General features: G+C 28.5%; 1 protein-coding gene across 5 annotated transcripts in view; it reads left to right on the forward strand.

The window, feature by feature from the left end:
* LOC100200026 (kinesin-like protein KIF6) overlaps positions 1 to 12,779 on the forward strand; it is a 103,828-nt gene extending 91,049 nt beyond the window's left edge. Inside the window, exons 18-27 of one of the 5 annotated variants that reach the window (XM_065805266.1) lie at positions 2,085 to 2,203; positions 2,305 to 2,432; positions 2,532 to 2,598; positions 2,688 to 2,781; positions 3,205 to 3,260; positions 3,441 to 3,488; positions 4,488 to 4,566; positions 9,179 to 9,314; positions 9,749 to 10,010; positions 10,508 to 10,669. In XM_065805266.1, coding sequence (XP_065661338.1) covers positions 2,085 to 2,203; positions 2,305 to 2,432; positions 2,532 to 2,598; positions 2,688 to 2,781; positions 3,205 to 3,260; positions 3,441 to 3,488; positions 4,488 to 4,566; positions 9,179 to 9,314; positions 9,749 to 10,010; positions 10,508 to 10,533 — 1,015 coding nt within the window. In that variant the 3' untranslated portion in view covers positions 10,534 to 10,669. Of the gene's footprint in view, positions 1 to 2,084; positions 2,204 to 2,304; positions 2,433 to 2,531; positions 2,599 to 2,687; positions 2,782 to 3,204; positions 3,261 to 3,440; positions 3,489 to 4,487; positions 4,574 to 9,178; positions 9,315 to 9,748; positions 10,011 to 10,507; positions 10,670 to 12,291 lie in introns of those variants that run through there. The other 4 variants (XM_065805267.1, XM_065805268.1, XM_065805269.1 and 1 more) reach the window with 4 other exon arrangements.
* Positions 12,780 to 14,754: the final 1,975 nt, after the last annotated feature.

Here is a 14,754-nt window from a genome sequence, read left to right on the forward strand (position 1 = left end):
TAAAAAGCATTCCATTAAAATCAGTAACAGGAACTTTTCTAAGATCTTTTCTTTGTCAAATCTTTCTCCTGTTTAAGATGTTAAGATCTAAAGCTGTAGGTATGATTTTTAGTTTTATAGTATTTGCTTTTTTTGGTATTTACTTAGTAGTTTCAGTCCTTCTTTTTTTCTTTTTCTCATTTCTTTTTACCTCCTCTTCTTTTAACTTTTCTAGTACTTCATCAATTTTAAGAACATCTCCACAACTCCCTTGTACTCTTTGCCTTAGAATTTTTCAAAGCTGTGCGCACATCTTCAAGTTGATCAGGTGGTAGTGTGGTTATAATTGCATCCTATAGCTTTCTCATTGGTGATATCCTAGTTGAAGTGCCTGGTGAATCTAAACAGTCTGAATTGCTAGAGGGTTTCATGACATTTCTAATATTATTTGATTGATTAGTTTCCTGAGCTTGAGAAATTCAGGATCTGTTTGGGTTGGATTGAAACAATTTTGCTTTCCAGAATAGTTGGGTTCACTGGGTAAATACAAGATCCTTTAAAACAGCTTGTTATGTGATTAGATTTGAATGAGACTTATACAATTTTCTTTAATAGAGAAATAGCTTTATCTACATTTTTAAGACGTGACTCACGGTACCATGTCTTCAATATATTTTTCCAGTCATTTTTCATTGGAGCAAATACACCAACGTCTAATGGTTGAAAAACATGCAGCGTATGAGGCAGTAAACATAAAAGTATAGTGCCATTATCCCTTGCTGTATGAGTTACATTATAAGTCAAGTGACTTCCATGTCCATGAAGTTATACTAAAACTGGCTTTTGAAGATGTTTCTTGACAAATGCATTTAATCATTTTTCGAAAATATAATCCTGCATTCAACCAGATTCTTTAACCCCATACAGCGTACCTCGCGGTCCTTCTTTTACCCAAGTAGATTGTAAATCTACTTTTATAAATACCACAAGGCAGGTAGCATTCACTGTCAGCACTTGCTACAAAAAGAACACTGTACTGGAGTCTCTCAGCACTTCCTGAACGTGAATATGTTATCCTGACACTTTTAGGAACAATCACTTTACCCATAGTAGGTTCAGTACCTAGACCAATTTCGTCTTTTCTGTCTAGTGGATATCCACATTTTGCTGTAAAAATTAAAGTATCTACTATATATTTCCCTTCTTCTCCCTGTTAATATCTCTGTTCCTCTGCTAACACCTTGATGGGTTGGAGGATTTACACACCATCGTCTGAAAGTTTCATACAGAATATTGTATTTTTTTGGAGCTGCATACATTGATTTTCCATTCTTAACATCTTCTTTAGCCCTTTGTAGATCATTGCTATCATATTTAAAAGGGTTTTTTTTACATATGTGCATGGCATGATCTAAAACAAAAAGTTAGGTTAGTTTAGAAGTTTACGGTAATTATATTATTATTACCCATAACTTTTAAATAATTAATAACAAAACAAATAATATATCTCAGTAGCCCAAATTAATAAAAAAATTAAAGTATTAATATGTAATGTATACATACCTAAATTAGATAAAAGTATCTCATTGGAATAACAAATGACAATGCTTTGATGCTTTTGTTTTTATTTCACTGACATTTGTACATGACCTATAAAATTTTTGGAAGAGTCGTGGTCAGTGTTGCCAATACAACCTTGGTGTTTGTTTTTATATGTTATAATTTTTTATTTCTTTTATAAGTACATGTGCAACACATTTATGAATTTTTATACAGAAAATATAATTGATACCAAATTACCTCACTATACTTAAATTACCCAGACAGACCCTATTACTGTAAAAGATGAAATGGTCGATTAGAAAGGTTTCATGTAATTTCTGGCACTTTCTGATGAAAGGCTCTGAAAAAGAAAAAAAATTCATTAACTTATTACATGAAATTTATCAGCTTACCCCTGCTACCAACTAGCCCCATCTCCCCTATATATATATATACACACACACACACACACACACACACACACACACACACACACACACACACACACACACACACACACACACACACATGCATGTACACATATTAAATAATAATTTTTCTAGCAATTCTATTTGCGAAGTTATTGAGAGGAGTCCTCATTCTTCAGATAGAACTTATTTAGCAAAAACAGATGAGGTGAACAAATTAAAAGAATTAATCTTACAAAGAGATAATGAAATCAGTATCCTTTAACAATTTTATAGTGTATTGGATTTCCAGGTTTTTCATAGAAGTGTTTTTTGTGTGCTGTTTTGTCATAGTTAAAATCCTTTAGCATAATAGATATTTTAGTAGCTATGCTTAAGAAGGAAAAATTACGATCTGAGTTATTTGAAGAGAAACCCCTTGAAGAGTCTTTGAAAACTATAGCCACCAATCAAGTTCAATTTTCAAGTTCATTTTATGAAAAGGTTTTTATATTTAGTTTTATGCTGAGATATTTTTAATCTAAATGCATTTGGGTAATAAATATTGTATAAAGAAACTTTAATAAGACAATAAAATTATAGACAAACTCTAATCATTTCAAGGGTACAAAGGAGGAAAATATTATAGCAGTAAATCATGTAAAAAAATGTAAGTATCAAAACTGATTATTTAGAAATTATTATTTTAAAGTTATTGTAAATAACATTTATTAATAATAATTTTCAAATACTTTTTAGCATCAATAGACAAGCAAGAAGCATTTGAAAGATTCCAAAAAACTTATTTTGATAATCCTGCTATTGAAGAAAAAAAGAAAGGTTTGAAAATAAGGTATGTTTTAAATAAAATATTCAGGGTTTTGCCTATATACTGTGTATGAATTTTGTTTATGTCTGTATTGTTTAATGGATATATCTATTTATTTTATTTACTATTAACTATATAATACTACTAATAACTATTATGTAACAAATAACTTTGGCTAATATAAATAGTTTAGATTAATATTAACTAGGAATGGGGTTGGAAAATAATTTTTAAAAGTTTGCTTTTAATCTTAGGCGCAGGGAACTCTTAATAAATAATTCTTGTAAACACATTAGAAGCCATTAGATAAGATTATTTTTAAAAAAATTTATCTTTAATATATATTATTTGTATAATAAGTAAACATAATTTCAATCTTTAAAAGTTAATAGGATATAGTTAATTGTTACTATCACTTTATAAGTGTTAGGGGCAAATTCTTTTTAGATATTCAGATGCAAAGAAGTTAGGAGAACAAGTGAATAAGTCAAGAATAAATATAAGTAATGATCTTGTTGATTTCATATAATTGATGATCTTGTTAATTTCATATAAGTGATGATTTTGTTGATTTCATATAAGTGATGGTCTTGTTGATTAATATAAGTGATGATCTTGTTGATTTCATATAACAATTTAAAAAATATATATAACAAGCTGGCTGACCTTTTTTTAATTTTTAGATTTGTTGAAGTCAAAAATGGAGAGAAAAAAAGATTCTATTCAAAATGGTTTTTTTAAATTTATATAAATTGCTTTATTATAACCTTAATTTCATATCCTAGTGGAAACTCATTAAATAAAAAAAATATAAATTATTGTTAACATATCTATAAAAGTATTATACTATGACTTGTTAACCAAAGTTACATCCTTTTACTGTGGCTAATCTTTCATGCTCAAAAAACTTTTAATTCATCTAGATTTTTCCTTGACATCAATGCTTTGGATCTCCCTACCATATTCATAATTTCTTAACTCATACAGTTTACATTTTTACAAGTATTCTGTCAACCATTTACTTGGTCTTAAACTCTTTTTTTGATTTTCTAATAACTCCCAGCTTAAATAGTGGTTATCTTGTTTGAAATAGATTTTTTGAAGAAATTAAAAAAGTAGAACATAAAAGTTTTTTTTACATAAATGTAAGAAATATTTTATTGAACATTTTATTGAACATGTGTTTATTTGTCCATGTAATAGAAAAACAAACTGTTTTTAAAAAATGATTTTCTGTTGGGCTCTTTGTTTTTTAAGCATTGAATTGTGTGAGCATCTGCTGCATTTTTAGATTTAAAATAACGCTAAAACTTTATAATTTATGAAAAAAAGTTTGTGGTTTACAGCTGACATGAATTATTTTATTAATAATATAATTTACACTTGACATAGAGGTTTTTTTTGAGTCCACTTTAAACTAAATTTTTTACTATATCCATTATCCTGCTACTCTATCGAGGAAAATTGGTTTTGCTAACAGAAAAATAAATTAATTTTATTTTGATTTAAGCATACACATCCATATCCACACCCTTGAACTCAAATGCATACTTATTTCTAATCTCATGAGAGTTTTCTTACTCATATAATTTTCTGTTTAGAAATGTTACCTCTGGAGTGTGATTAGTAATCTGCTCTTTTAATTTAATAAATATATTTTTAATTTATTAAATCTGCCCTTGTATTTTAAAAAAACAAATTTTATTATTTAAAATGTAACATTTATCTAGGTCAAGAAATACATCAGAACAAAAGTTTTGAATCTGATGACCAAAATTTGCGAGAAGCATTGGAGAAAGAAAAGATTTTGTAAGAAGTATATATATATATATATATATATATATATATATATATATATATATATATATATATATATATATATATATATATATATATATAAAACTATGAATGCATATTTGGATAACATCTCTGACGTCACACTGAAATTGTCTGCTACCAAGGGCTTCAGTACCGCATCGAGGGCTTCAAACCCTCAGTTGATGTAAAGTACCTCTACATTGTACCTCTACATTGTACACCTACAGAGTAACTCTTCATTGACTGAGGGTTTAGCATGGGGCAGCAATTTTTTCTTTTATTATTCTTTGTTTTTTCTTTTTCTGAGAACGCCCTTTGCGATAAAGATAGGAAAAACTAGTAACCATTTGTTATATTAACTTAACTTACATATATATATATATATATATATATATATATATATATATATATATATATATATATATATATATATATATATATATATATAAATATATAAATATATATATTTAAACAACTTTAAATGTATTCTACACAATAGAGTGCTCAATGTTCTTAAAAGAACAGAGCAATTATATATTAGTAGAAAATCACTTAACAAAAATATTTTCCATTTAACACTGTGTTTCATCAACAAAGATTCATCAGAAAAAAAAATATATATATATATATATATATATATATATATATATATTCTGATGATCGCTATTGCGTGAAACTTTAAGTAATGTAATTGAAATATATATTAATAATTATTTAGTTTTCACAATATTATTTGCTCTACTAATTATATAACACGCTGTATTGAGCACTCTTACTGGAAATATTAACACAATTCCTATATATATATATATATATATATATATATATATATATATATATATATATATATATATATATATATATATATATATATATATATATATATATATATATATATATATACACGTAGAACTATCATAATGTGCCATTATTATAGTTCTACGTGTTTTTATGTCAAAGTTTAAACATTTATTCTTGATAACATACTAAACAACAAAAACAAGTCAGATCTCAAAAAGTCCTCCTTTCGCCTTGATACACGCCCTAAGGCGCTTGGGGAATGCTTCAACCGCGGCGGACACCATATCATTGTCAAGAGTGGCCCATTCTTTTTTGAGTGCTTGCTGTAGAGAGTTCAAGTTTGGATGATGAACAGCTCCAACTTTGGCCTTCATAATTCCCAAAATGGAATAGTCGAGGGATTAAGATCCAGGCTGTTTGGAGGCCACTCTTCTCGTGTGATGAAACCCGGAAAATCGGCTTTGCACCAATCCTGGGCGACCGTTGCTTTGTGGGCTGGGGCGGAATCCTGTTGAAATGTCCAAAACCGCTGTCCAAAGTGTGAATTGGTCCAAGTTAATACCTCTGTCGTCAAAATATCATCCAGGTAGTTTTGAGCTCTGATTTTCACTCCTTGATCGACAAAAACCAATGGCATCTTGCCGTCTCCTGTAATTGCTCCGAAAACCATCACTGCTTGGGGGTGAGCTGTCTTTGAAGCAATTCGACCTTTATGGTTTGCTTCTTGAATGTTTCCAGCGATTATCCGGTCATTCTGATGGTTCACAAACTGCTCGACAGTGAAGAGACACTCGTCCGTGAAGAGAATCGTTGAGGCGTTCGCAGGCTTCTTGAATCGCTTGAGAAGCTCCTTGCAACAGGCCAAACAAGTGGCTTTTATCCGATTAGTAAGTCTGTGAGCTTTTTGAATTTTGTTCGGGTATTTTTCGGGTATTTTCTGTGGTCAATTTGCCGAACTGAACATTCTAAAATCCCTTCATCCTCGGCCATTTGTCTCATCGATTGTTTTGGGTTGTACCGAATCTTGTAGCGGATTTTTTTGATGATTTTACTTGAAGTTTTTGGTCTTCCAGAACGTCGACAATCATCAATGGAACCAGTTTCTTTAAGTCGCTTCAAGCAATAATAAATCGTACACCGCGAAACATTCAGAAGACGAGCGATCTCCGATGCTTTCTTTTTCTCTTTAGCTAGCCTCTCAATTGCTGGCTGCAAATCTCTTAATTTTTTCATGGAACCTAAAAACTTCAATATTAAAACATATTCAGAATTTAAAATATAATGAATGAGACTTAATAGAACGGCAAGTAACACAATAATGAACTTTAGTAGATGGTACAAGAGAGGCTAGCTCTTTAAAGCAGTGCCCATTATAGTATTTAGAGAAAAGAGAAAGAGAAGCAACATTACAACAATGTGATAATTGTTGGAGAATGGCTACAAGAGCAGGTCCAACTATGTTTACAATGCATTTTTGCACCTTGTCTAAGAGAGAAAGGGCATCATTCGAAGATCTGTCCCAGATATGACAACAGTATTCCAAACAAGGATGGATTTGAGATTTATAGAGATAAGGAATAAATCCAGAGTAAGAAAATGGCAAGCACAATAAAGAGATGTAACCTTAGCAGATGCTGATTTTACAATGGATTTGATTTATGGTTTCCAAGAAAGATCCAAGTAAGAGTTAATCCTAGAAGGTGAAAAGTAGATGACTCATCGGGTACATTACCATTCATAAATATAGGAAGATCTAGATTGTTGCTATAATGTTAGCTGAAAAAAAATTGAGTTTTATCTGAATAAAAGTTCAGCAGCCACTGAGAGCCTCTTTCAAAGTCTTAAAAGTCAGAAGTGAGATCTTTCAAGAGATCTTTCAACCTTTTCAAGTTCAAATGCCCTCACCGAGCAATCAAAGAGTGTTGGCTATTTATCAAGACAAAAAAAAATGGTTGTATCATCAGCAAACAATGCCACCTTAGATGTGAAAATTTCGGAGAGTTTGTTAATTTAAATTAAAAAAAGTATAGGGCCAAGGATAGAACCTTGAATAAGAGTGCTGTCCATTGAAGACAACTTTTATACTATGATTGGTTAGGAATGATTCAATAATCTTAAAGATGTTACCTGACACACCATAAAAAGAGAGTTTATGGAGAAGACCAGCATGCCAAACTTTATCAAAAGCTTTAGAAATGTTGAGAGTGATAGCCTTAGCCACTCCACATCTATCTAATGCACGATAAAACCTATCAGTTATTACCATTGACAAATCAGCAGTAGAATGAGAAGATCGAAATCCATATTGATGATCAGAAAGTTAATAGATTCAAGATGAGATATTAAGTGTTTGTTAATCAAAGACCCAAAAACCTTGTTAATGACAGGAAGAAGACTAATTGGGATGGTAGATAAATGAGTCAGATTGCTCTCCAGATTTTTTGAAAATAGGGATAACAGATGCCGCTTTGCAGTAGACTGGAAAACAAGACTCTGATAAGCACTTGTTAAATAGTCTTGAAAGTATAGATAACAGTTCTGAAGAACACTTCTGCAAGGCTATAACAAGTATGTTGTCCGGACCACAGTAGAAGAGATTAAGCAGGAAATCACTTTAAATAAAGAAGCTGGAGTGATACGAATGTCAAGCAATGGATCAATCTGTTTCTCAGCTATATTAGGTAGGATGTAATAAGTGGAATCAAGAGATTGATGAAAAGTTCTTAGCAAACAATTTAGCTTTGTCTTTAGGTGAGGTAACAAGATCTGAACCATGCAAGAAAGTTGGAATGATAGATTTGCCCACATTATAGACATTGTTAAGGGCTCCAGAAGTCTCTGGAGCCCAATTTTTTAGATGAAACACAAGGTTTTGTGAGCCGAGAAAAGCGGACTTAGATGTAAGACAAAATCTTTTTACAATTGTTTCTAGTTTTCTACCCAATAGCCATCACAAAGAAAATTACGGAAAGAATCTAAGTCAGCTCTAAGGTAGTTGTAAGAGATACCACGATAGGGGGATTCTGATGACGAAGAAGAATGAGATAATAGTTTTAAAGAGAATATGAATAAGGGTGAATGTGGAGAAACTGAGCACTGACTAGGATCAGAAATAAGACACAAGTCAAGTACAGAAGGTAAATGATTCTGATTGTCTAGGAAGCGATATATATATATATATATATATATATATATATATATATATATATATATATATATATATATATACACATAAGAATTTTAACTAAATTTTATTTAAATTTTTGTTTTAAAATGTTAATTTTTTTAACAATTAATTTTTAAAAAATTTATATATATATACACATAATGGATAATATGCATATTTAAGGACACTATGTGTTCTTTAATTTTTCAGAAAATGAAGAAAAAGCAAAGATTAGAGGGAAAAAAATTCCTTCTTTACCCAAACCCTCAGTCGATGTAGCAGCACTCCTTGCATGTTCTACCTACTTAAGTCTGTCAATGTATGTATGTACTAAATGTATGTACTAAAGCATTTTTTTTTCATATATAAACAATATTATTAGATATATAGAAAATATTTTTATATACATCAAAAAGATCATATTTTTATACTGTTTTGATTGTAATAAACAACTAATGTGACATTGAATAATGCATAAAATGTAAAACTATATTTTAAGAAAAAATGCAATATAAAAGTATGATAGTTTTCTGCTATTTTGTAAATTAAGGGTAATCTATAACAAGTGGGTATGTTAGTTTGATTTTTCTAATAAGAACATATTTTTTTTAAATGTTAATGATTTTAATATTCTAGATACAAGAGGTCATTTAATGGGTTAAAAGCTCTTAAATATGAAATTGAACATATGCAACATTTGCTTGAAACCTCAAAAGTCAAACTGCATCAAGATTTTGAACTCTGGTGGACTCAACAAACTAGTGAATGTCAAGTAAAGCTAGTTTTTAAAATTATAATCTTAAAAATTAAATTTCAAATCAGGGGCTATTCTAGGGAAAAAATTTGGGCAGCAGTACCCCCCTGTTCTGGAGAAATTTAGCAGAAATGTTACTGAATATCAGCATTTTTTTGCGAAAAATTTTTTTTTGCTATAAAAAATGTAAAAAAAATAAATATAAAAAAGATCCTCAATTTTTAATTTGGGCGGCGCCCAAATATGGTTAACGCTGTCGAAAATGATCTTGAGTAGCCCCTATCAATAGTATTGACTTCACTCTTCTGCTTACATACAATTTCATTTTTTCTTAATATATTATAAGGGTTTAAAGTTTTTTTTTTATTTCTTTTTTTTATAATTTATGTTTTATTTTTTTTTGCATTTTAATGAATTGTATATATTTATATAAAACAATTTTGCCCTTTTAGAATGAAATAAAAGATACAAATAATGATTTGTCTTCTTTTATTCAAACTGCAAGCTCTCAAAGAAATAAATCCCTCAGTTTGTCTTTAAACTCTGAGATGCAAAACTGCTTGAAAAAGAGTGATTTAAGTAATGAAAATGATAATAAACAAATTGAAGCTGATAACACAAAAGTTTCCTCAACAGTTCAATTAACTGGAGACATACAAACAGACAAAGACATTTTACAGTTCATGCAAGCTCGTCAAGATTTTCTACAAAGAGGTTTTTGTTCTGCTTAATGAATTAATTTATTATTTATGAAGACCTATAAACACCAGTTAATTTATTATTTATTAAGACCTATAAACACCAGTTAATTTATTATTTATGAAGACCTATAAACACCAGTTAATTTATTATTTATTAAGACCTATAAACACCAGTTAATTGTTTTGAATTGTAGCCATAAATTTAAGTTCAAAATATTGGAAAAAAAATTAGGTTCTAAAATAATTCTATACTATTATATATATATTGCTCATTTTAAATTATTTTCTTTTTTGAAGATCATTTAGAGATCCACAATATTATTGAAGAATTCCCATTATACCTAAATGTATTAAAAAATTACACTGATTCATTTTTTCAGTATAACATTACTGTGTATTACCTGCAAAATTCTAATGTTTTAATTCCTTTAAATCTTTGCTGTACTTTTTAATATATATCTTTAACTTGCTTTATATCTAATCTAATCTAATAATCTTTAACAATCTTAGCAAATAGTCTAAAAGACACCCATTAAATAAAGCAGTATTATGGTTAACTTACATGAATCTCAATGAAAGAGTGTGATCTGTGACTCTGTTGATCTCATACAAAGAATATACTGGCGGATTATAAAAACAAAGAACATGACATGAAACCACAGAGTTGATTGGTATTGGACCATCTATCTGCATTTACAATGCAACATTACTGGCCATTATCTTCTTACGAAAGGATTATTTTGCCACACAAGCCACTATGTTTTGGTTATACTTCTGTAGCTAGAACAATTTTTTTTTATTTCACCTGATGTACTCAGTAAGCAAACTTTGTTTTATATTAAGTCATAAAAATATCAATATTGACAACAAATAATATACTGGTAAATTCTACTAATCTCATATAATAAATAAAATATATATTAAGAACTGACAATGCACAGTAGTATAGTTCTAAAAAAATATTTCTTAATTAAGTTTCTCTGTGTAGTGTAAATCACAAGTAATCTTGTAATAAAAAATTGTTATAAGTCAAAGTTATAAGATACATAACTTTGTAAGAATGCTACCTTTTAATTCATTAGCCTTAATAATAACTTTGCAAGAATGCTTTTAATTCTGCAAATTGCATTAACTATTATATTCTTATCTTTAAATAATTTCTTCAGATTGTTGCAAAGTTGATTTAAGTCTAAAATATTGAATTGACCCTGAAAATATAACAGTATCAAAAATTCATATTTCGAGGCAACTCAAACTCATTTGAATTTAAATTTTTTATAGTTTTGAATTTAATATATTAAACCTCTTCCTTTTTTTTATTCATGACAATGGTAAATCATTTTTTTATTCATGACAATCGTTTTTTTGATTTTTTCTCCTGAGTATGACACACCCTAATGTCTAGATCAAGTATGTTATGTGACAATGGGTTGATATAAATTTAGGGATAGTATCCATCAACACTAAAATCTAAGGATATAAATCCAATGATCAAGCATGTGACTATTGAATTTTTTTAAAATTGGGGGATAACAGCTATCAACAGTCATCCAATGATGAAACTTAAATTAGTTTCACAAATTTAAATTAGTTTTATAAAAAGCAATTAGGTCTAGTGAATTTTTTAAGTAGTAAGGTTCAACAAGTAAAAAGTTTTTTTCTAAGACCATTTGTAAAGGGTATATTAAAACCATATGTAAAACCAAGTTTTGTCATGGACAAATATAACAATTTATGTATTGCTATATATAATAAGTTTTACGATTTGCTCATTGCGATTTTTTATAATAACTGTGTTATCATTCAAAATAATAAACCTCAAATCCACTCACTTCACTCCTTAATTGTATTAAACCTCAAATCCACTCACTTCACAATTGTATTAAACCTCAAATCCACTCACTTTACACTTGTATTAAACCTCAAATCCACTCACTTCACAATTGTATTAAACCTCAAATCCACTCACTTCACAATTGTATTAAACCTCAAATCCACTCACTTCACAATTATATTAAACCTCAAATCCACTCATTTCACAATTGTATTAAACCTCTAATCCACTCACTTCACAATTAGTGAATATAATAATTAAACTATTTTTGGTTGGCGTCAAAATTTTTAATACTAAGGTCTCATCATAACAATATAGAAATGAGGTCAGCAAAAAGTTGTCAACCTCAGACAGTTAGGTAAGCATTGCCAAAAGCAGACCCTAATTCTGAAGGCCACTAATAATATATAAAACATTTTTATTAATTTTTTTCTTATTATATATATATATTTTTTTGTAGCAAGAAGATGACAAATTGGAAGATTTTATATGGCTTTTAGCAAGAGGATAGCAGTTTAAAATTTGTATGGTTTTTAGCAAGAGAATGGTAGTTTAAAATGGATGACAGTTTAAAACTTGTATGGTTTTTGTAAGAAGATGACAAGTTAAAATAAAAACTTTTTAAATATTTTTTTATTTGAAGACTTTTCATTTATCAGCATACTGTTTTATTGAATTCTAAAATAATGTTCAGTTAAATATTACCTTATTTTTATATAAAGATATTTTATGGTTGATTATTTTTGTAGGTTATTTAAGTTAATATTAAAAAGTGTTTTAATAATTGAGTTAGTAAAGATTTGGATTTCAAAACTTTTTGAATGAAAGAAATTTTGTTTTAAATGTATTTAAATGTATTTATATAACTTTAAACTCTGTTGCCAGTTTATGTCACATTTTTTTGTAAATATTATAGTAAAGTCTTGAAGAATATGTTTTTGAGTAACATCCAAGTTGCATTCATTATAAAAAAATTGAAAAATTTTCTTGGGCCCCAAGAAAAGAAAAAAAGTGCTCTAGGACAGGGTAAAGACTTTTTTTCAAATAGTCTATGAATCGAAAACTGTAACTGTTGAAAAAAAAAACTGTCAGTAAAGAGTGAATTATTTATGAAAAGTTTTTTGTAAAATAAAAAGAAAGTGATGTTCTTAAGATGTGTTTTTGTTCACAAAAACATATAAATCGCAATAAGTTTCATGAGCCCTTCATACCCTTCATGACCCAATCTATACTACAATGATAAGATGCTCAATTACAAAAATTCCATGTGATTTCTGGCATTTTTTTTATCATAATTTGTCAGCTTACCTCTGCTGCCAACTAGCCTTGGTCTCTATGTTGATCTATACTTATGTTGATTTACTTGAATAAACTTAAGTTAATATCATTAAGTATATTATATAAAAGTTCTTTTATTAGCCAAATTCATTCTACACGGTCTGCACACTTTTGTTTACAGCGTAGGGGAAAAATAAAAATGGTAGCTTCTCAGTTTGATAAAGTATCATCAAGTGTTCAACATCTTAAAATTTATATATTTTCTGGCTAGATTTTTAAAATGCTTCAATTGTATTGTGTTTTTGCTTTATGCTTTATAATAATTTTAAATCAAAAGATTCGAATGGTCTACTTAAATACTATCGTTTACCAAGCTCAGAAAGTGTATAAAAAATCTATATGAAGTCGTTTAAAACAAGTTTATAAAGAGAGATAAAATACAAACAATTTGCCAGACATTATCATTCCAGTGAAACAATATGAAAAAAGATGCACAAAAAAACTGACTAGCTAAAATAAAACTTGAATCAATCATAAAAACAAAGTGATATGCTAAAACAAAAATACAATTCAACAAAGAGAAAATTATATTTATAAAAATTATAAAAGGAACCTTTCATACATACAAGTTCAAAAATAAAATTTTCAAAATGTTAAAGTTGCTTTTATCTTGAAAAAATTACAATGGAAACAAACTTTATGTTTTTTATAAATTTTCGTATCGGTTTTAACATAACAAAATTAGATTGCAAAACTTTTTTAATTTAAAAATATTTGATTTATTGGTCTCTAGCAGGTATGATTAAAAAATGTAAAGTTTTGCATCTGCACATTCAATCTGTAGATGGCGTTGATCATAACATTGAGGAAAATTTTCTACTTGTTGTTCATGGCCCAACACAATCAATACAATCTTGTGTTTTCTAGTTAACAAACTTCATAATGGACCTATCAGGGTCACATATCTTTATCAGGGCTACAACCATATTTATTGTTGATTAGGCTAATAAAGTATAGGCATTTTTTTATGTCCTACTTTAAAAAACATTCCAATATAATGATAAACTTTGAAAGTTTCCCAAAAAAATCCAAGTAAATTAGATAGTCAACCAGCTGTAATTTTAGGTTTTCTGTAATCATGCCACTTATTTGTGTTTTGTTGTATGCTTATGTAATTGTTACCACATCGTTTTGGAGCCATCTGGTTACTAAGGTCAATATTTAAAATACCAGTATTAAAAAGCTCTATTAATGAGAAATATTCTATGCCTTTTAAACTGTCAAGTACTTTGTACATCAGTGTTATCAGTGTTATTTGGGATGATGTTAGTGACACTTTTGTTATTATTTTTAAAAGTGTTATTTTTTCTTAAAGTATTATTATCAATTGAATCTTCTGTGAGTTTATTGATATAGAAGTCAATGTTTTTCATTTTACTGTTATCTATGTGAAGTATAATTGGATCAAATAATAAGGTATTAAAACAAATATAATCTGAAAAAACAAAGGCAGTTCTTTGTGAGTATTTTTAATGTAAATGTTGACAGACAGATGAATTGCGTTCAAATTTCATTAGTACAAAATAAACACGCTACAACTAAACAGCCTTTTTTTTTTAAAAGTGTTATTTCAATTTTTAAACAA

Source organism: Hydra vulgaris, chromosome 09, assembly GCF_038396675.1.
Source record: "Hydra vulgaris chromosome 09, alternate assembly HydraT2T_AEP".
Lineage (NCBI taxonomy): Eukaryota > Metazoa > Cnidaria > Hydrozoa > Anthoathecata > Hydridae > Hydra > Hydra vulgaris.